The sequence below is a fragment of the Zonotrichia leucophrys genome, chromosome 21, assembly GCF_028769735.1.
Source record: "Zonotrichia leucophrys gambelii isolate GWCS_2022_RI chromosome 21, RI_Zleu_2.0, whole genome shotgun sequence".
Classification (NCBI taxonomy): domain Eukaryota; kingdom Metazoa; phylum Chordata; class Aves; order Passeriformes; family Passerellidae; genus Zonotrichia; species Zonotrichia leucophrys.
Genome location: NC_088190.1, coordinates 7957808 through 7978882, shown reverse-complemented (window position 1 = coordinate 7978882; position 21075 = coordinate 7957808). Strand labels below are relative to the sequence as shown.

The 21075-nt window shown below is 47.1% G+C and overlaps 1 protein-coding gene and 1 pseudogene across 1 annotated transcript in view; both read left to right on the top strand.

Moving 5' to 3' along the window:
* Positions 1–40: 40 nt before the first annotated feature.
* On the top strand, positions 41–1695 carry LOC135456810 (zinc finger and BTB domain-containing protein 40-like; annotated as a pseudogene).
* A 454-nt stretch (positions 1696–2149) lies between these two features.
* LOC135456549 (zinc finger and BTB domain-containing protein 40-like) overlaps positions 2150–21075 on the top strand; it is a 51440-nt gene continuing 32514 nt past the window's right edge. The window contains 5 exon segments of the mRNA XM_064730466.1: positions 2150–2207; positions 9010–9105; positions 9108–9148; positions 17567–17655; positions 17657–17748. Coding sequence (XP_064586536.1) covers positions 2156–2207; positions 9010–9105; positions 9108–9148; positions 17567–17655; positions 17657–17748 — 370 coding nt within the window. The 5' untranslated portion in view covers positions 2150–2155.

Genomic DNA, 21075 nt, shown 5'->3' with positions numbered 1-21075 from the left:
ACACCATCGTTGAGCTCCCGGGACCAGAGGGTTTCCCCACATGCCCCACAGATCCCTGGGGGTGTTGTTGCCAGCCCGTCTCCAGCCGCTCCGCTGCCAGCTGGGTCAGGGAACACTGGCGGTCTGACACGCACCACAACAGCTTCCCTGCCTGCCCTTTCAGAAACCAGCTGCTGAATTCAACATCAGCTCCCCTGGCTGCAGTCACAGCCTGGCACTGCAGTGCCTGCTCTGATGGGCACTCACACCTCCATGAGATGTATGGCACTTCAGGGAGGCTCTACTCCTTTTTTATAGCTCCTGGGACTCAGTACTCAGTCCATATCTGCTCATTTAGGTCTGAACACTATCTAGACTCTTCATGTGTCAGAGTAAGTTGCTGAATTTGAGGAGTGTGAGTTCAGAATGAGGATCTTGCCGTAACCAAAGAATTGAAGCATTGTAAACTACTAAAATGTGTAAAATGAAAAGTAATTTTCTTACTCTTTCTTTCTGTCTTGTAGAGAGAAATGCTACCAGGATCCATTTCCTTTTCATTATTTGAGCTTTGTAAAAGCAGTGTGGAGGCCAAGGCAAGAGGAGGCCAGTAGGAGCTCCCCAGTTATGGCTGGAGTTGCTGCCCTGGTTGTACACTCTCTGCAAGGAGCAGTCCTTCTGTGACTGCACCATCTTCATTGGGAATGTGCATTTTAGAATGCTCAAAATGGTTTTGGCTCTTGCCAGCCTGCTGTTTAAATCCTTGTTGGACAGCACAGATACCATCTCCAATTGATGCTTCTGTGGTAACACCTTAGGAGTTTCCACTCTTACTTGAGATTATGTACAATGGCAAACTCTCACTGAGGAAACACAATTTCACCAAAGTAATCTCTGTGGCAGATAGTCTGCAGATGTTTGATGTGGCTGTTAGTTGCAAAATCCTCCTCAGGGATCTCAGAAGTTGTTCTGCTCAGGACCAGGTAGTAAAAGGAATCTTCAGCCAGGAAGCAGATTCATCTGGAAACCAAGCTGAAGCTAATTACCTGCCCGAGTCTGGAAGACCTGATGAAGAAAGAGCATTCATCATCCTCATTCAGAGAGTTTCTCCTTTACCCTGTAGAAGCAGAAATGGAAGCAGGTTCTTCTCCTCCTGGCTAGGAGCTTACTGTGAATCACACCTGGGTTCATCAGGACACAATGCCAAGTGAGTCCAGGTCCCTCTGGGAGGATTCAGGCTCTGGCCCTGACCAGCCTGAGTGGAGTGGCTGTATGGAACAGGAGCTTGCTGAGCTGCCAGAGGGAAAAGGGCGATCGAGGGATTTACGTGAGATGTCATGGGTCTGGACACACCATCACCTCTTATTTGCAACACGTTGGCTCACATTTGCCTGTTTTGGGGTAATTTTTACTCTCTGTTTAATATTTTTAGTTTGTCCTGGGTTGGGAGCTACAGCAACATATCCTGTTCTGCAGAGATTTTCTTTCTTTGGCTTTTGTAGTTGCTTCATGCTTATTGTTTTGCCAGAGCTGTAGTGAGCAAAACTTGTATTGGCCAGACGTGATTGCCACACAGTGGGATCTGTGTTACTGCAGGACATAGGGCTGATTAGACAATCTGTCTAACAGCAAGTGAACAGAGTTGCTTGCTAATGCTACCTTATCCTTTAAACTCCTATTCAGGATGGGAGGAAAACAGAGGCTGTACTGGGTTTAAAATAAATGTTCCATTTATAACTGGTGTTAAATAAACTGTTGGTTTTCCCTCCCGGCTTTGTCATGTCTTCAGAAGGGATTTATAAGTCACAGTTTTCCTTTTATAGCCAATGTGCTGGTTACAAACTGATGCCTTTCAATCACATAATGCTTTCTGCGAATCCATTCAATTAGCAAATAACTAATCTTGTTTCTCTCGCACAGCAGCAGAGAGCAAAAGCTGTAAAATGGATTTCTTTGTTTGATCTGAAAATGTTTTCTCTGAGACTCTTTCTGATGCCCAGGCTGTGCTGAAAAGACTCCAAGAGTGCAGAGAAATTGATGCCTCTCAAAAGGAGGTAGGTGTGTTTACTTCCATAAATCATGCAAGTTTTTTCTTCACCCTGCGAAGGGCTGTAATATTTTGTGCCTTGTTTAGGAAATTGTTTCATGGGAACTGCTGCCTGGTTGTTTGAAGGGCAACATGTGCGCACCTGAGAGAAGCATCTGTAAATGCAAGTTGCTGAGGCATGCAGGTAAAGAAGTATGTCCTGCCCTGAAGACATCCTTGTGTTGTAGGAGAGCTCCAGCACAGATTTCTCTTCTCCTGTTTTTGGCATATGCTTCAGGAATTGTATCGACTTGTAAATGGCTGACATATGAGATCCTAAAATAGATTTCCTGAGCCCTCAGCACTGTCTTGCTTTAAAGCATCTGTTTCTCTCTGCACGGCAGAGCTGCTGAGGGAGGAGTGGGACAGGGTGTGACAGGGGGAGCTGGGAACTGCCCCATGGTGCTTCTCCTGCCAGCGTGCTGATTTAAGAGCAGTCAGAGTTGGTAAACCCTGCTTGATTCTTGTTGGAGGGGTTAACTGAGCTGGGTGTATGCTGAGGGGTTCTCTGGGCTCTGAGCTGTGGTAGCCAGATGCCACTCATTGCCCCAGCTCGAGGGCAACACAGAAGCAGAATGTGATGTCTGTACTGGTGTGACAGTGGAGCAGGAGGACACAGAGCTTGTGAATGGTTGTGGTGAGTCTAGGGGGGCACTCGTGCTGGCTGCACACTGCTATGCAGTGGCAGGGGCTGCAGAAAAGCTGTGGCCAGTGTAGAGCAAGGATGGGACTGTGCTTGCTGTTCTCAACCCAGCCATTTCTGGTAGTGCGTTTTTCTACCAAGCTGCATGAGCTGTCCTGCACGCCTTTCTGAAGGGGAAAAAGTATTCCTGTTTCACTTTACCATGGTTCGCTGGTTATTCAGCCTTTGGAACAGTGCTGTTCTGTAGGCTGGGGGTTGCCATGCTCTCTGGGTTCCCATGTGGTTGCTGGCTGGAAGCTGTCTGGATTCAAGTCCCTCCAGTAGCAGTGTGTGATCACAGGACATGATATGTTTTTACCATTGTGGCATTCTGCTTATAAAAGCCCAAGACCACATCTTTATTAGAAAAAAAGCCCAAACTTGTGACAGCAGGGAGGAGAATTCCCTTGAGTTGGGGAGTGCAGGATTGTTTTCTGCTGAGCCCTTAAATGTTCATGAAGGGAATCTCGTGTTCCCTAAGCAGCTGGTTCTCCTGATGTTGTGGAATATAACATTTTAGGGGCTTTAGGTGAGAGGTGTGGGTCCTAATCCATATTTGTAGAAGCAAGCACAAACCCAGCTGGGCAGACAAGCACCTCTGAGTGCCTTCTCAGAGAAGGATTAGATTTTGGTATGTTTGTTTTTCACCATGATCAGATAAGTGTGTCAGGTTTAGGGTTTTACCTGTTGTGCACTTTTACGAATGGAGCCGAACTGGGGTGGGTGCTGTGGATCAGTGCTGCCAGAAGGGATCTGGCAGCTCCATGCCCCCATGCCAGCTGGCCCTGTTCCTGCCTCCCCTTTCTGCTGGTGCCAGGGCAGAGCTGTGCTGGTGGAGTGCCCAGGCAGGTGTGCTGCAGCTTCTGCACTGCACAACAGCCCTGCTTGCTATTGCTTTGCTGTCGCTGCCGTTTCGTGTTCCTTCACCACTTCAGATCCATTAGGGAAGGTTTACATTCCTGGCCTTTTGTGCTCTCAAATGAGCTGTTACAGCAGGAGCCGAGGGAGAGGTTGTGGAGCTCAGAGCCAGTTTGGGTGTCTGACTGCAGAGTGGTAGCTGGACAATTTTTCTGCAGCTATAAATAAGTGCTGAATAAATGAAAAATGGATTTTCTTTAAGGCTTCCTGAAAAATCACTTTTCAGCTGTGACAAGCATGAAGTGTCAGCCCCAGGGCAGTGGGAGAACAGGCTGCAGCCTGTTATAAGCAAGGGCTCAGCCAGACCTGTCCCTCTCTGAGCTTCCCTATGGGACCAGCAGGACCTGTGGATCTTAGCACTGAGTCTGTTTCCAGCACACAGAGCAGCTTTTCCCCACAAGAGCCCGGTGTTTCCTTTGGGGGAAACCACAGCAGTGTATTTTTAAAGTCATGCTTGAAGTGCAAGTTCAGCTCCAAAGAGCTGAACTGGGATGTGTAACTCAGGCTGAGGTTGTGCCAGGGGTAGATGTCAATGGATTTTTCTTCTCTCATTTTTTTCCCCCCTCCCTTTCTTTGTATTCTTTTGCTAGTCATTTGTTTGAAGTCTGAGTGCCTTGGGGCAAGTAAAAGTGTGTCTGGAAGCCGGTGAGACGCTGTTTCTGTGTCGAAGGCATTCTTGCTGGGTGTGCTTGCCCTCCTGCAGGGGAGATCTCCCATTCCGTGGGAGTATTCTCTCGGGAGCCTTTTGGAAGCAGCTGACCTCTAGGAAAGCACCAGTTATTTTGGGCAGTAAAGCCTGGGCAGCACAGAATTTTAGGGGAGTTTTGTCAGCCTATTGGCACTAAGGCTGTCCTGATTCTGTGGTTTTAGTGGAATTTGGCCTTGGATGCCTCTCTATTTATTTTCCTTTGCTGGTGAACTCATCCCTGCATGATATCTTGTTCTGTGCAGCACTCTGGTCTGCTCCCCTCTACCGTTCCTGCCTATTTCCTCCTACCTCCAGTGGAGACTCCTTTGGTTGTGAGGATTTTCCCCAACAAAGTTTGTGGTGTGGGCTGGCTTTTGTGAGAACTATTGCTTCTCTCTGAGTTTGATATTCTGTTCTGCTCCCCAGACTGAAAAATGCAGATGAATTGCTTTTCAGTTTAGGGAGATGTGATTTTTGGGGTTGTTTCTGTTTTATAGTTTCTCTGTATATTTCACATAAACTATTCCTATCTAATTTGGTTTTGGCTTGGATGAAACCTGCTTGGAAACGAGAACAAGACTGAAATTGCAGTAATTTAGGGAAGCGTAGAAGAGCTTTGCTGATGTCAAGTCTTATCTTCCTGTGCTCTCTTAGAGAAACTCAATTCAAATTATTGCACAGCTCATTTGTTCCCTCTACTACCAGGTTTAGATGAAGAGGGGGAGCGTTGATTCTCCCAGGTAGAATAAATGTCACTGTGTTTGTGGATCATTTCCATTGCCTGTGGGCCTGTCCAGTCATTGTCGCCCTTCATTTGCAGCTGCAGAGATTTCTGGATGAGGCAGAAGAAAGAAGTTTCCTGTTACCTTCTGCATTCTGATTAGGGGAAAGAGCTTGTGATGATTTGGTGGTTTTTTCATGGTGGCAGAGCTAGAGAACTTTTTTTTCCTGTGTTCTGGTAAATTTTTGTAGAAGTTTGGGCTCAGCTTTTGTTCTTGTTGTGTGGATCAAGCAGGGGGTCAGTGTTTTCCACAGAGCCTTCCTGGGATCTCCCTAATGAGTCATGTACAGATGCAGGCTTGAAAAAAAAATCCCTTTAGGTTTCTGAAGGAAAAACATGAACATAGTTTTTCTCTGATTATTGTATGCACAATACAATAGTTGATTGATGGTTGACTGACTTAATGGCAGGGTCACAGCCCTCTGAGAGTGAGGTGTGTGGAGCCAGTCCTGAGGTTGTCCATGCTGCTGACACTGTGAGCAGCAGCAGCAGCCTATGGAACAGGGCTGCGCAACTTCCAAAGGTTGGATAACCATGGCGCCACGGAAGAGCCAGCAGTGAAACAGTCCCTAACCCTGCAGATTTCCAATCACTTTTTTATATTTTCATCACCACCTCTACATCAAAACCCAAAGCAGTGTGCATTTACAGAGGAGTGATGATTATGGCTATGGAAGTTTCCCCACAGTGCCTGACCTCCTGCAGTGTACCTGAGTGTCCCTCAGCTCTGAAGGGAGTCAGCTTTTTTTGCCACCCTGAGCTGGTGCTTCCTAATCTGTCTCTTGCAGATCCCTACCCACCATCCTCTGGATGCTTGCATTCACTCTAAAGCTGATGTTTGAAGGAGATCACTCAAAAATAGTCAATAAAGTGGCTTTTTGCTGGGATGTGCTCTCATGGTGGGAGCAGGAGCATGGATAAGGCATGAAAAGCCATAACTGTGCTCACCCACCTGCAGACAAGAGTTAATGGCCAGCTGGGCTAATGACTGCTGCATGCCCTCCCTCTCTCCTCACATCCCTCTTTAGTCTCAGTTATGGGCCATTGCACATTGCTCGGGGGGGGTGTACATTATTTGCACATGTGGTTGAGATCTCTGGAAAAACATGGAAGTGTGGAGATGCTATGGAGACAGGAGACCTACCTCCTGGATCTTTAACCTGCAGAGGTTAAGCTGTTCAGAGCTTGCCATGGGGCTGCTGGGGTCATGGGCATGTTGGAGATGAGCTGGGAAGGCTGTTCCATGGTGTGTGATGTGTTCCATGGTGCTGAGGTGGGAGTGTTTTGGCCACCAGAACTGCTATCCCCAATGGGGACCAAACCTCTGGAGTGCCATGGAATCTGTTTGGTGGCACAGCTGTGACCATGCTTAAGCCAGGTCTTGGTGATGCATTTTCCTGGTGCAGAAGGCAGTCTCTTCCTCCCAAGTGGAAGCTGGATGTTTACTAATTTGTGCCAACTTGGCCCTGAAGAGTTTTGCAGTGTCCCAGGCAGTGAAAGCCTGGTGGATCAGGCTGTAATGTGGAGGCACATTATGACTAAGTGGAAGCTGGGATTCCTGCTGGTATCAGTATTTCTCCATTTTTTCCCCAGGATCTTTGGGAATTGTTCGTGCTTTGATGTAAGTCTGAAGTATACTGTGTGCTCTTTCACAACAATGCTAAAAGGCTGTTGTTCCCACTGAGCAACTTGTCTAAGGAAATGTCTTCTGGCAAGAACCTATAAACAGCAGAATATTTCAGTTACTGAAAACTCATTTCTATTAACCAAATCCATGTGCTGAGGAAGGGATGTTACCTGGAGCTCAGGGTAGCAATGCTGTGCTGATTTTAATTAAACATCCCTAAAATTGAAAAATATATTGCAACAATGCAAGTTACTTTTCATCCATATTAGTGCAAACATGGATTTGGCAGGATATGAAAACCTTTAAGGTGGTGAGAGCGGAGATACTTTGTGTTTTACATGCTCATTTTGATCTGGAAGGGGCTAGGCAAGCAAACCTTGAGAACAAACATGATCTGGTTATCAAGTCTCATTACAAATTAATGTTGCATTTAAAAAATACCTTTACGTTTGTTCTTCAGCACATCTGTGTTTTCTTTACACCAGAGCCCTTCACGTCCACACTCTGTTTGGCAGGCAGGCAAGCTGCTGTGTGTGGGCAGAGCTGGGGCTGCTGCAGTTTCCCCTCTGCGGAGTCGTTGCAATAGGTCATTGCACTGCCACACTGCCCTAATGTGTGACCATTTACACCTGCTAGGAAAAGCCAGCCCACCGGCTGGTGTGGCCACAGGCAGTTGCATACAGGCTTTTTATCATCTGAATAAAAAATGACAATGACAGCAGAAAATGGCCATTCTCCCTGGAGTGGAGCTGAACTTCCCACTTCAAAGGTACCTTTATCGAATCCCTGGAGTCTCCAATAAAGGCTGCCTGCTCCGAAAGGCTGGCATCTCTCCTGGAGAGTTGGGGAGCATGAGTCTTCAGGGGCAATATTTACAGCATTAAAGGACTCTGGGGAAATGGGAGTAAGAGTTTCAGCTTATTTCTCTGCCTTTTATTTCCATAGCTGTACAAGCACATCTCCCTCTGATTGCTGTTTCAGGTCACTGAAGTAGATTTTGGAGCTCTGGGTTTGGTTGCCAGGTGTGCTGAGAACCCACAGCACTCAGAGTTTATGTGCCTCCTCTCCAGAGTTTTCTCTAGGAGACAGAATTCCATTGTGGTTGAGAATGGAGATTCCTGAACGTTCCGCTTGAAATGGTCTCTGCTTTCTGTCCTAGCTTTGCCTTCCAAAGTAGCAGTGTTAAATTCATCCTTTATCAGGTCTTTTACACTTCGTGGTCTTTGGCTAGTTGGACATGAAGAAACGTTTGGTGCTGGAACCAGCTCCAGTTTATGGGATTTGCTATATGGATAAGGGCTGGCAGCAGGGCTTGTTGCCCTGGTTCCCAGGGTGAGTGGCCACAGGCCAGAGTTTGCATTCAGTGGTATGTGTGTGTGGTTATTTTTTTGTTCCGTTTAATTTTTTGTCCCCTGACCTAGACTCCAGGGTTCTGCCTGTTGTGTCAGTCTGTATAGGGCAGTTGACTCTGCTCTCTAAATCTTCCTGCATTTCTGTTCTGCTGTAGGCTCTGGTTGCTCTGGCCAAGGCAGAGGATCATTCAGTGTTCAGGAAGCTGCTGGGCAAAGTTAAGGATGCTCACACCCAGGATAGTGACACTTGGGATGCTCAGCCCCTGGACACTCAGACCCTTGTGTCTTTTCTGAAGCTGTGTCAAGACATAAATCCTGAGCTGAGGGTGGCTTTGCTGGAGAGGGAACAGGGCAGTGCAGAAGCCCCACAGTAACCAGGTAGCAAATTGGGTGCAGGTAACACCCAAGCAGGTAGGAAATTGTGAAAGTGAGGAGGTAACATTACGGAGAAACCCTGTATCTGGATGTGGGAGGTTTATTATGTGCTGGCCAAGATCCTGGAGCATTTCTGCCTGTAGCAGGAGGTGTAGCTGCGCAGGGCTCTCCCCACTGCTGCCTGGAGGGCTGGATTGATGGCTGGCAGCCAGTGTGAGTACAGCTGAGGGTTGGGGTTGAAAACTTCTTTTTTACTTGAGTTTGACACAAAACAGTGGCCTTGCAAACCTGGTGTTAACTTCCAGCTTGCTTTATGGCTTTGTGCTCTGTTAGATAAATGAGACATTTTCCTTTCACAGAGTTTAAAGAGAATAGTAAAGTGATTTTCCTCTGCTGCTTGTGCTTGGGATGAGCTTTGCTATTCACTTAGATCTTTCAGAAAGTCTCCCTTGCTTCAGGAACCTGTCAGTTTCTTCAGACAGACTTATTTCTTCTCTTGTGTTTCTGAATCTTTTCCCCCCCAGAGAGCATAGCTGATGAAGAGACGCTGACCGCTCGCTTGCTGTGCTGCAGGGAGGAGCTGATCCAGAGCGTGGCACAGCTGAGCCCCATCAGAGAGTTTTGGAGACAGAAGCAGGATTCCTGACTGCCTCAGAGAAGCAGGTAAAAAAATCTGAAATAGGCAAACTGTGTGGACAGGGTGGGCTGTGTGTGTCTTCAAGGTAGCATCATACACATAGTTTACCAAATGATGGGCAAGCCTCACCTGGCACTTCTCCCTGCCTTCTGCACAGCATGGACTGCACGTGTGTGTTCTCAGGTCCTTCTGTGCTGGACTGTGGGAATAGTGACAACTGAGCAGTGAAGGCAACCTGGAGAGCAGGATGAGTGTCAGACTACCCCTGCAAGGGGAGCCTGGGCCAGAGGAGGTACCTAGTACTCCTCATGCCCTGAAAAAGCCTTTTTGGGAGCAAGGACAAGGTTGTGTAGGGGAGTTTGACCAGAACAACTAACCACCTCCCTGCTACCTGCTTGTCAGTTCCTGGTCATCAGCTTCCCTTTCAGCTGTCTCCCACCTTTCTGTCATTTTTGCAACTCTTATCACACAGTTGCCTGTAACATCTACTAGAGCATCTACTAAATAATTTGGTTTTATTTCTTATGTGCTGCAGGCAGCAGTTGGTGGGGAGGACTGTTGCTTTCCTTTTCTGTAAGCAACTGCACTCTGTATGCTGATTTGCAGAAGTCATAAAGGACAAAATGCTGTTTATAACCTGCTTTCCTTTGCCTTTGAGGGGAGCTAGCTGTACCCTGTGCAGCTGGAAATTACAGGGTGCCCTCACAAGCTGTGATCAGGATGCAGCTTGACCTCCTGTCCTAGTTTGTCACATCATTCAGCTCCCCTGACACAGGATTATAGTAAGTGGAAACTTGTGCTCAGTGGCTTGAATGATCTCTGCTTTCTGTCTGAGTAAGCCTGACCAGAGCCACAACAGGTGGGCTGAGAACTTCAGCCCAGCTCATAAGCCCCTCAATTAAGGTCTCATGGTCCCTCACCACATCCAGCATGGAGAATTCCTGAGAACAGGCACAGATTGGAATAGGGTACCTAAAAAGGTATTGCCAACAGAGGCATCTGTCCTGTCTTTGTGGGCTGGGGTATGACTGGGATGTGACTGGTGTCTGATGAATTTTTGCCTCTGAAAGCACACAGCTGAATCTGGAATGGAGATGTTGGAAGAGAGAGCAGGGTGTAAGTATAGCAAAGGAGTTGGCATCTGCTAGGGGCATTGTGGCTGTCAGCAGAGACCCGTGTTGGGGGCCTGGAGCTGAAGCTTCATCGGCAGTGGGGAGATTAGGATCTTCATATATGCCTGTTCCTGTTGCAGTGCAGCCTTTCTTTTAAAGGCTTCACTTTTTCCCTGCTCACTTCTCTTTGTCTTCATAGAATTAAGTGGTTAAAATCCAGCAATTCTTTTTCTCCCTTCACATTGAAAAAACTAAACACAACACCCCAAGAGTAAACCAAAACCATTCTGCAATCATAATTCTGCTTCTTGGGAATAGGATACAGCCTGTAACTGCATCATCATGTACTGCCGAGCTCCTGCTTCGTTTGGTGGAGGAGCAGTGTTTCTTTTCCTTCTCACCAGTCACTGTCTGCTCCGTTTGCTACAGAGCCCCCAAACCCTGCTCCAAATATGAAATCCTGCTCCTCTCTATGGGATCCCTTCATGCTCTTGTTTCAGTCCACAGTTTCCATGAAATGACAGATCTGTTTGGGAAGCACTCCAGTGAGGCTGTGGGCAGAGCTCTGTCCTGCTGCAGCACAAGAAAACAAGACAGAAATGGCCAAGCGTAGATTGACCTTGGGGGGTTTATTTGTTTAATTCCACCCCTTCTTCCCCAGACAAGTGGGAAAGTGTTTAATTATTCCAGAAGTTAAACTGATAAAAATAATGGGCCCATGGCATGTATGCAAGTGGAATCCCCAGTGTCTCAGATGTAGGACTGGGAAAGCAAACATGGAATTAGCAGCCACCCCTGAAGGTTTTGTCTTATCTGGTTTATCCAGTGTTGCACTGGAGCTCTGGGCTGGCAGGGATGGGGTCTAGTTCTCCAGAGGTTCATAAAGATGAGGCTTTCCTTTTTCTTCTCACTATCACTGTGTCATTAGCTACACACTTATTCAGCAAGACAAATAGAGTTTCTCATGGAACAGCCTTTTTTCATGGCAACAGGATTCTTTCTGTACTTGGTCCGAGCTGTGCAATGGAGCAAGTTTGATTTTCTTTGCTGGAAAACCAGTACATGATATTTTGTGAAACATCTTTGTAAATCTCTGTTTTTTCTGGGTAACTTTTGAATTTAGCCTTTCTGTTTTTTGAGTGCTTAACTTCTGTGGCTTTTTTGGTGTTTCTGTAATTGGGAAGGGACAGAGGATTTGGATACAGGTTATCACTTAAGAGAAATGAAGCAGATACAGAGTGGGTAACTTCTCCTGCATGGTGCATCACACCGCTTAGTTTGTTTCAGAGGTCAGTGATCATTCCACAATACAGCACTGAACCCAGAAAATCAGAGTAGGTAGTAGAAACATCAGCCTTTTCCTTCTGTTTAGGCTGTCTTCTAGAAGGCAACTGGGTATTCTGAGCTATGTGGTTTCTCTCCCTTTTGACTCCAGTGCCTGCAGACCTTGATGCTCAAACCAAGCTGCTTCAGAGCTCAGACAGGTATTAGGGATAGTGCAAGCAGGTTGTTTGCCACTGCAGGAATTTTAACTAGTTACACTGGGAATGGAAAAATCCTACTGCAAGCAGAACTGGGGGCCATTTTCTAATTGTCTCACCTGGTGGTGTCAAAATAAGTCTTAAAATGTCATTGCTGCATCTCCCACTGCCAAGGACATTTCTTCTGCTTGGGAGCAGTGGTAGGTTACTGCAGGAGCTCCCTGAAGGATGCTGCTCTTGTACCTCTTCCTGTGTTTTTTCAGAAGAGGACTTCAGACTAAGGGATCTAGAGGCAGGTCAGTGTGAATTAAAGAGGAAAATACCTCAGCAGGTTCACTAGCAGAGTTTGGTCTATAAAAGGACGGATCTTTAGAAATGAGAGAAACTAATTAAGGAGTTCAGGTGCTCATTAGAGCGCAGGAGGAGCTGTTGGATTAGTTTCTTTTATGTTTAAAGTAGGGGAACTGTCTGAAGTTTGCATCCTGAATGCGAGAGAGAAGGTCTTATATGAGAGGTTATATACCTGAGTGAGTGAATAACTTGAGGAAGAGCTTTAGGAAGTTCAGGGAATGGCTGAAATGTCTGACAGACACACAAATGTACTGTGGAGCTATGGAGAAGCTTGTGGCACATCAGGCTGCTGGACATCACAGCAGATATTGTCTGACCAAGAAAAAAATAAAGACAGGAGATGACCTTGGAAATTCATGGTTTAGCTTGGAGCCTGATCTAGGAGAAACACAGAAACACAAATTTCCTGCAGGTAAAGGAAAATCACAATTCAAATGACATCCCTCAACAATCCATTAGGACCAATCTGAAAGCCTTCTATGATGGCAAGGCAGGATGGGTTGGCGAGGGGAGAGCAGTGGATGGTGTCTACCTCAGCTTCATCAAGGCTTTTGATACTGCAACATGCTCATAGGTATGCTCAGGCAATGTGGGTTGGATAAATGGACTGTAAGATGGATCAAGAACTGGCTGAATGGCAGAGAGTTGTGAACAGTGGAATAGAATCCAGCTGGGGGTCTATAGTGAGTGGCATTCTCCAGGGATCAATACTTATTCAACTTATTTATCAATGCCCTGGATGAAAGGATAGGTTTGGTGATGATACAGAACTGGAGGGAGTGACTGATATACCTGAAGGCTGAGCTGCCTTCCAGCAGGACCTTGATAGGCTGGACAACTGGGAGGAGAGAAACTGAATGAAGTTCAGTAAGGGCAGTGTAGGGTCCTGCACCTGGGGAGGGATAATCCCTAGTACCAGAACAGCTTGGGGGCTGAATAACTGGAGAGCATCTCTGCTGAAAAGGCCCTGGGATCTTGATGTGTGACAAGCTGTCTGTGAACTGGCAGTGTGTCCTCTCAGCCAGGAGGGTCAGTTGGATCCTGGGGAGCACTGGGAAGACTGTGACCAGGTCAAGGGAGGTCATCCTGCCCTTCCACTTGTCCCTGGTGAGGAGCACCTGGAATGCTGTGTCTGGTTCTGCCCAAGAAGGACCAAGGGGGCTACTGGAGAGGGTCCAGCAGAAGCTACAAAGGTGATGAGTGGCCTGCAGCATTTCTCTTTTGAGGAGAGACTGTAGGAGCTGGACCTGGATAGTGTGGAGAAGACTGAGAATGGATCATTAATGCATACAAATATCTCAAAGGAAGATGCCAAGAGGATGGTGCCAGACTGTTCAGTGCTGCCCAGTGACAGAGCAAGTAGCAATGGCCAGAAAATAAAACATAAGAAGCTCCACCTCAACATGAGGAAGAACTTCTTTTCACTGAGGGTGGCAGACAACTGGAACTGGCTGCCCAGGGAGGGTGTGGAGTCTCCCTCTCTCTGGAGACAGTCCAAATCCCCCTGGACGAGTTCCTGTGTCACCTGCTCTGGGTGATCCTGCCACGACAGGGAGCTTGAACTAAATGATCTCCAGAGGTCACTTCCAACAATAACTATTCTATGATTCTGTGAACAGATGGGAAGAACTGACACCTGTGCTATGCAAGTGACAGAAGGCTTCTTATTGTTCTCCAAGCTCAGAGTGGTCCCAACAGTTGATGAGCATGACCAGACATTTCGGAGAGAAAGGCAGTGATCTGAGCTCTTTGGGACAGGCAGGAGAGCACATGTAGGTGAAACTTGTAAGGAAAAAAATTAAAAAAAAAATGGGGAGAAAATGCAGTAAAGGATATCGTCCTGTTCTGCTATACAAGGGGGAGGATTCTTCTGATAGATTTCCTGGACTAAAATAAAGTACAAATGCAACAGTATATCTGAGAACTGTTTATTGATAAAAAAGGTTAAGTGTTCCTACTAAGGGGGATAGGAAAAGGAGCAGGGAGAGGAAAAGAGAGAAGGAGAAAGAAACAGAAGACAAGGACAGCATTACCACAAGAACCCAGGTGGTCTGTCGGCATCAGGTTAGCAGGCAGAGCGCGTGTGCTGTGAACCGCGTTGCACCTCCGTAGCTCCTCTGGTGGGCCAGGCACGATTTCCGAACAGTAGCAGACTGCGTGTTCCTTCCGTCGGGACGAGCGGACTGCCGCGGCCTCGGGCGCGGCCCTGGAGCAGCCGCGGGTGTTGGGGGTCGGGGCGCGGCGGCTGTGGGCAATGGTTGCGGCCGGGCGCAGGCGGCGGCGCCAGGCCGGGCACCGGGCACAAGCACAGCCGGGCTAGGCTGCGGCAGGGCAGGTCCGTGCGGCGGCGCCAGGCCGGGCACCGGGCACAAGCACAGCCGGGCTAGGCTGCGGCAGGGCAGGTCCGTGCGGCGGCTCCAGGCCGGGCACCGGGCACTAGCACAGCCGAGCTAGCGCTGCGGCAGGGCAGGTCCGTGCGGCGGCAGCGCCCCAAACACAGCGGCAAGCAGCCTGCGGCTGCGGGCGCGGCTGGTCAGGCTGGCGGCGGCCGTGCCTGCGAAGCATGAGGGCCAGCGGGCTGCAGCAGCGCCTGCTTCACTGGGGAGGCAGCAGAGCACCAGGTCGTCGCGATGGCGAGCTGGTTTTTCGGGAACGGTGAAGCAGGGAAGCAGGACCACAGGGAGGAAAAGGCCAGAAGGAGGGAGAAGGGCTGAGCAGACCCTACAGGAAAACCCCCGTCCCTCCAAGGTATCCAAAGCAAATGGGGGCTGAATAACTGTAGAGCATCTCCAGTTGTGTCTGGGGGAGGTCCTGTTGTGTTGCATTTAGCTGCTTTTGTGTGCTAACGTTCCTCCCAGCGTCTCATTTCCTGGGCATTCGTCGCCAGCACCCGGGCATTTGCCTCACTGGCAAAATGGCGGAGGGTGTGTGTGGGTGTGAGTGTGCATGTGTGTGGGTCTGTGGGTCTCTGTGTGTGTGTGTGCGTGTGTCTGTGGGTGTGTGTGGGGGTGTGTGTGTCTGTGGATGTGTGTATGTGTGCGTGTGGGTGCACGTGTGTGTCTATTGGTTTGTATGTGTGGGTGTGTGTGTGCGTGTGGGTTCGTGTGTTTCTGTGGGTCTGTGTATGGGTGTGTGGGTGGGGGTGTGCGTGTGGATGTTTATGTGTATGTGTGGGTGTGTGTGCGTCTGTGTGTGCATGTGTCTGTGGGTGTGTGTGGTTGTGGGTGTGTCGGTGTGGGTGTGTCTCTGTGTGTCAGTGCGTGTCTGTGTGTGTGTGTGTGATTCACAGTCCTACCGTGGAGGCTTTCTCTGCCTTGATTGGCTGCCAGGCGAAGCCTTCCTGGGGTCAGGGCTGTTAGCACATGTACAGCCCCTATAAGAACATAATATATGTTGCGGCATAAATAAAAATCAGATTGGTCCCTCTCAGGTGTTAACTAAATTGCTTCTGCTTGACCTGGGTTCTTTATTTCATGAGATAAAAATGGGGGTTTTTTCTTGCCTTGGTCTAGATCTAGAGCAAAGCATTTGAATTTCATGTAAGGAAGTTGTTAAACTAGGAGAAACAGGGATACTAAAAAGGATGCATTTTTTTTGGAAGACAACCACAGATTGTGTGGAAGGCAGGACTCACAACTTGTAGCAAGGTCACTAGTGGGATTCTTGGTACTTACTTAATATTAAATAATATTACTACTTACTTCATATTAACATTATGAGGTTATGGACACAAAAATACCAAGGCATGTTTAGCAAATCTTGATGATGAGCACAATCAAAATCTTTTGTCCACACAGAGGAGGATCTGCAAGAGAGAGAAGAATGAACTGTATTCAGTTTTGAGCCCCTTATGACAAAAAACTCACTGAAGAGCTGAAGTGTCCAGAGAAGGAGGACAAGGAGTGGCTGAGGGAGCTGGGGCAGCTCAGCCTGGAGAAAAGGAGACTCAGGAGGGACATTCTCACTCTCTATAACTCCCTGAAAGGAGGTCCAAGCCAGGTGTGAGTTGGTTTTTTCTTCTATGTAAAAAGTAACAGGATAAGATGAAATAGCCTCAGGTTGTGCCAGGAGAGGTTTACATTGGATATTGGGAAAAATTTCTTCACTGTGAAGGTTATTAAGCACTGGCATAGGCTGCCCAAGGCAGGGATGGTGGAGTCACCATCCCTGGAGAGGTTTAAAAGATTTGTGAATGTGGTACTTGAGGACATGGGTTAGTGGTGACCATGGTGGTGGTGCTAGTTGATATTGATGATCCTAGAGGGCTTTTCCAGCCTAAATGATTCTATGGTTCTATATTCCATGAATTCAGTTCTCCAGTTCTGTGGTGGGAGAACAGAGTACTGGGAACTGACTGATGTGGCAGTATGAAGTGATGGGTGGGCGTTTTGTGCCGTAATGAGAACTAAGGGTAAAGACCTCATCCAAAATTTCTCTTCTGGTCTGGTTCAAAAAAGGTGAATTCATACTGGAACTTGACAGATATGCAGTGGGAAGGCTAGGGGAGTGTAGAAGCTGTTTTATAAGAGGACTTGCCTAATTTAGATAAGGGGAATGAAGACTGAGAGGGAATATGATCATGCTCTTGTAATGAAATCAAAGAGGTAGGGTAGAGTAAACACCTCAGAGAGTTTAAAAGGCTTTTAAAACTAAAAGATAGTACTGGCACATGAACAAACAGACATACACGGGCCATGAATAAATTTCAGCTGAAAATTAGAAAAATCAGTGGGGGAGTGAGGCTGTGGAAGATCTTACCAACCAGGGAAAAGGGAGCAAAAATGTTTTAGGACAGATATTAATAATTTTATAATTTGATAGGACTCTGTAGTGCTTATTGACATCAGGGAACTGGGCTGGTGCCCTGCAAAGTTTCTGCTCAGGGGCACAGTGCTGGTGGAAAGGAGGTCACTTGTATTTGCCAAGTGCCTCTCCCTTGTAGGAGCCTTAAAGGTATTTTGCTGGCATCCTAGAGCTTTTCCAAACTACCGCGGTTGCATCTCACGTAAGAGAATGTTTCACATGGCCTTGTCACAGAAACAATAATTCAGTTAATAGCTAGCTGCTTATTTAAATAATAAGAGTATTTTCTTCTGGCCATCAATTTTTTGATGGCAAGCAGAAAAATTGCGGAGACAAGTGAATTGAGACTGACAGTTTTAAAAAGTATTCACCAAAAATATTACATGAAATGTTGCTTTGAACACTCTCTTTAGGTCTACTTTTGGTTTTTTTTTTAAAGTAGTGTTTTTGCTCATCAGCCACTTCCAAGAGCTGGACTTGGTGGAAGAACCCACCAGGTTTGTTTTCAAGGTGACATATCTGTTACACCCTGGCCACGTTTGGGTGTTCCTGTAACTGCCACCCTATCACCCATTTCAGTTAAATTGTGTAAGCAGTGGGTAGGGATCTAGTGCAGTATTGTGGTACTGTTGCTGTTTTTCTGATCCAGGAGGCTGTAGGAAGTTGTCACAGTTTTGTGGCTGTTTCTTTGTTACAGGTAGCTTTGGGTTGCTGTGAAGGCAGCTCTCAGAGGGAAGCTATGGACAATCTGATCAGGAAGGTGGATGAAGAGAAAACCCTGAAAGTGGAAGCTTCTGGAGGCTGTGAAAGCATCCTTCCCTGGACTCCAGCTTCTGCCGGACAACTTGGTGGCAAGAGCAGACATCTCTGATGGTAAAGGTATGAGTAAACTAAACTTCCATTGGTGACTTTACTCTATGCTAGTGACTGCCTTTGAAAACAAATACCTAAAACTTCCCCTAAGCTGGAGATGTCTTGATGTTAAATACAGTGTCTTACTTGGAATTCCATGTGATTGGGGAAGATGGGGGGTGGGGTGGGGTGGGGTGGGAATTTATTTGGGCTGTGCTTCTTTCCTTGATCCAGGTAGCATTTCTGCTTTTGTTGGTCACTGACTCGTGGTCTCCTGTGTGGAGCAGAGTGTGCTGATGGGAATCCTACACTTAGTGTCCCCATTACACATCATTCTGTTGGGTGGCCAGGCCACTCCTCTTACTCATTTTGGTGCGATTTTATTGTTTGCTGCCCACCTGTGATGGTTCGGGGATTCAGGAGCCCCCATCTTTTGCCTGGTGGGACAACCTTCCAAGTTTAGGTGGGTTTAGGCACACTCTGAACAATTCAAATTGAGAGACTCTGAAGTCATATAAAATTTAAAACTAAATTAACATGCAGTGAAATGTAAATGAAGAATTAATAGAAAGCAAAACTGCACTCATAGTGCTGATAATTTCCTCTGTAGCAAACATTCCCAACAGGCACTTGGCTTTGTCATTTGTTAAGCACGATTGCTTTCTCAAAACACCAGATTCCCAGCATGGTTAATTATCTCATGGTAATACCCATTCCAAGGAGGGGCATTACTTAATTACACAGAACTGAATTTCCTCAAATTGCAGCTTGAACAAACAGAAGCACAGATATTTCTTATGATGAAAATGAAGAGGGAGGGGATGATTTGAGTCTGCTGGCAACTGATGAATTAACTGGTGGTACCTTTGGAGTCCCATGCTGTACAGCTAATAGGGAGCAGGAGGTCCTGCACTGTGGCACATGGCATGTGCTGGTTCTCAAGATCACCCTGGCATGGTGGCAGAGCAGTGAGTGCATTCATAACAACTCAATTTTATGTCATAAAATCAGAAGCATTCTGATGGGAGCAGAAGGAAAAGATGGCATCTGTGAATTTCCCTTTGCTTTCCTGGGGATCAGATTGATGTCTCCAAGAAGTCTTTTTTCAGGGAGCTGTTCATAGTAGCTCAGAATCTTCCACTGCATATCTCCCCAGCTGTTGCTGTTGCTTCCTTCCTATCCCAGAGAGTTTTCTCTTCTTACACAGTACTGTATTTTCTGGGTCCCAGAGACTTTACCTTTTTTTCCCAAGCTGTGCTTCCTGCTTTTCTCCCAGGTAGTGCTGTGGGAATGATGGATTGTTCTTGTTGATACTGAACCAGAATGGTTAAAAGACACAAGCACAAAAATCATGCATGGATTTCTGGGATGAACTACAGGTTTTGGGTTTGATTTCTCCCACTGAAGTATAACTGTGCCTCTTCTTCAACACAGTAACTGCAATGGGGGTGAAAAAATCCTTTTCAGATTAATATATTTGCCAATTTTCTGTTTTATTTATCAAGTGACAAGTACAATCCTAGGTTACTTTTGGAACACAGTAGATTTTGCCCAAGTCTCTTCATTATCCTGAATAAACACTGTTCCTCTTCCTGACTTAGTCTATCATGTCCTGATGCTGGGGTGTCTTTAAAGGGTTGGGGTTTTACTCTGGAGTCATCATTTTTCTGATTCATCAAGGCAAACTCAGCAGATCCAGTTTAGAATTAGACAGGAGAAAGGAATGAGGTTACAGTTACTTTTTTTTTTTTTGATGTAAGAAGGAGAAGAAGGTGCTACAGCTGCTCTGCAATTGCAAGTCTGGTTTGTGTGCCTTTAACGTTTTCACCAAGGGTAACTCAGTCCACTGAGTTCTTGATTACCTTGGACTACCTGAGTGTGAAATGTTGGTGTGTTTGATAGTCAAACAAGGGCATGAGAGGGACATGAACCAGGGCATTTCCAAGCTCCTTCTTGGTGGAGTGGATCAAACACTGACTTACAGACCACTTACAATGAAGCTCTAGTTAAGAGTCAGTAATGGGGTCTTTGTGATTCCAGGGTATCAGAAGAGGCTTGAAAACATCTTGAGGTGTTGACAGTGTTGCCTTCACAGACAAGGCCCCATGTTCATCTGCTGAGCACTGAGATTTTCTTCCTCTGGGCTCAGACTGGGACTGATACTCAGGAGACATTTGGGTGCCAAAGATGCATTTCTTTGCACCCAAATTTCTGTTTGCACATGGGGGCAGAAGATAGTCTGTATTGTCTCTGCATTGGAGAAGTTCTGATTTGTCATGTTCATCCTCTGCTGGAGTGTGAATCTGAATGTGCTGAGCATAAGGCCCTGAGCATTAGTGACCTGGGGAGGACTGGGTGCCTGGGCCTTTCTTGTCTCCCCAACCTTTGAAGCCCTTTGGGAAGATGCTGCAAGCTGAGCTGTTTGTTTTTCCATTCATTGAATTCAGGCAAATGGAGCCCAGAGGATTATAGGGCCAAACTGTTGTGACAATACCGAGAGAACTTTGTGGAGCTCCTGACAGACACATTGGTGCTGCTGCAGGACATCTCTGCTGCATGGAGCCTGGCTCCTGCAGAGAGAGATATGAACAGGCTCCTACACCTGTGCAAGCAGATACAGAGTTTTCATCCCCATCTGGGGGGAAATACTGGAATTCCTAAGGACTTGATTTACTACGTGCCATTCTGGGTTTCAGACAGTCTTCCAGTAGGACTTGGTTTAATGATTCCTTAGTATTCTGTAGTGGGAGTGGGGCAGGCTAATGTATATGAAGCTGAAGATTAGCAACTAAGAGTGGCTGATTTGAGCTCTGAGGAGAGATGCTTGTTCACAGCAAGCGGAGGGAATGGCTGATGTGTTTAGGTTCTAAGTGGTCCCCACTTCAGCTGCACTGTGAGCCAAGTCTGCAGCAGGTAGGACCAAGGACAGGCTGGGTCTGGGTGAGCCTCAGTCATGCCCTTGTTCCTTTCAGGTCAGAATATTCTATACTTCTAGGGGATTCTGTGTCTGTGTGATGCAGGAGGCAGGTGGAAGGGGTACCTGTTAGTGCCTCCCTAAGGGTCTCTCCGAGGTGATGGAGCAGGTTGTGAGTAGGAGGCAGTAGTTTCACCTGCCTTGTGTTGGCAGTGCTGGAGCAGCAGTCCTTGTCTGTCTCTGCTGTTTGGCAGCTGCTGATGACTGTGCAGGAATCTGCATCCCCAAAACTGTTCATCAAGGATATCTAGAAACAACCCAGCTCAGAATTTTTCTTCCTCACAAGTGTCCTCCTACTCTTTCCCTGAGTTTCTCCTGCTGCTGGCAGCAGCTGCTTTCTAACTCCTCATCCCTCCCTGGCCAGTAACCTCTTCCAGTGG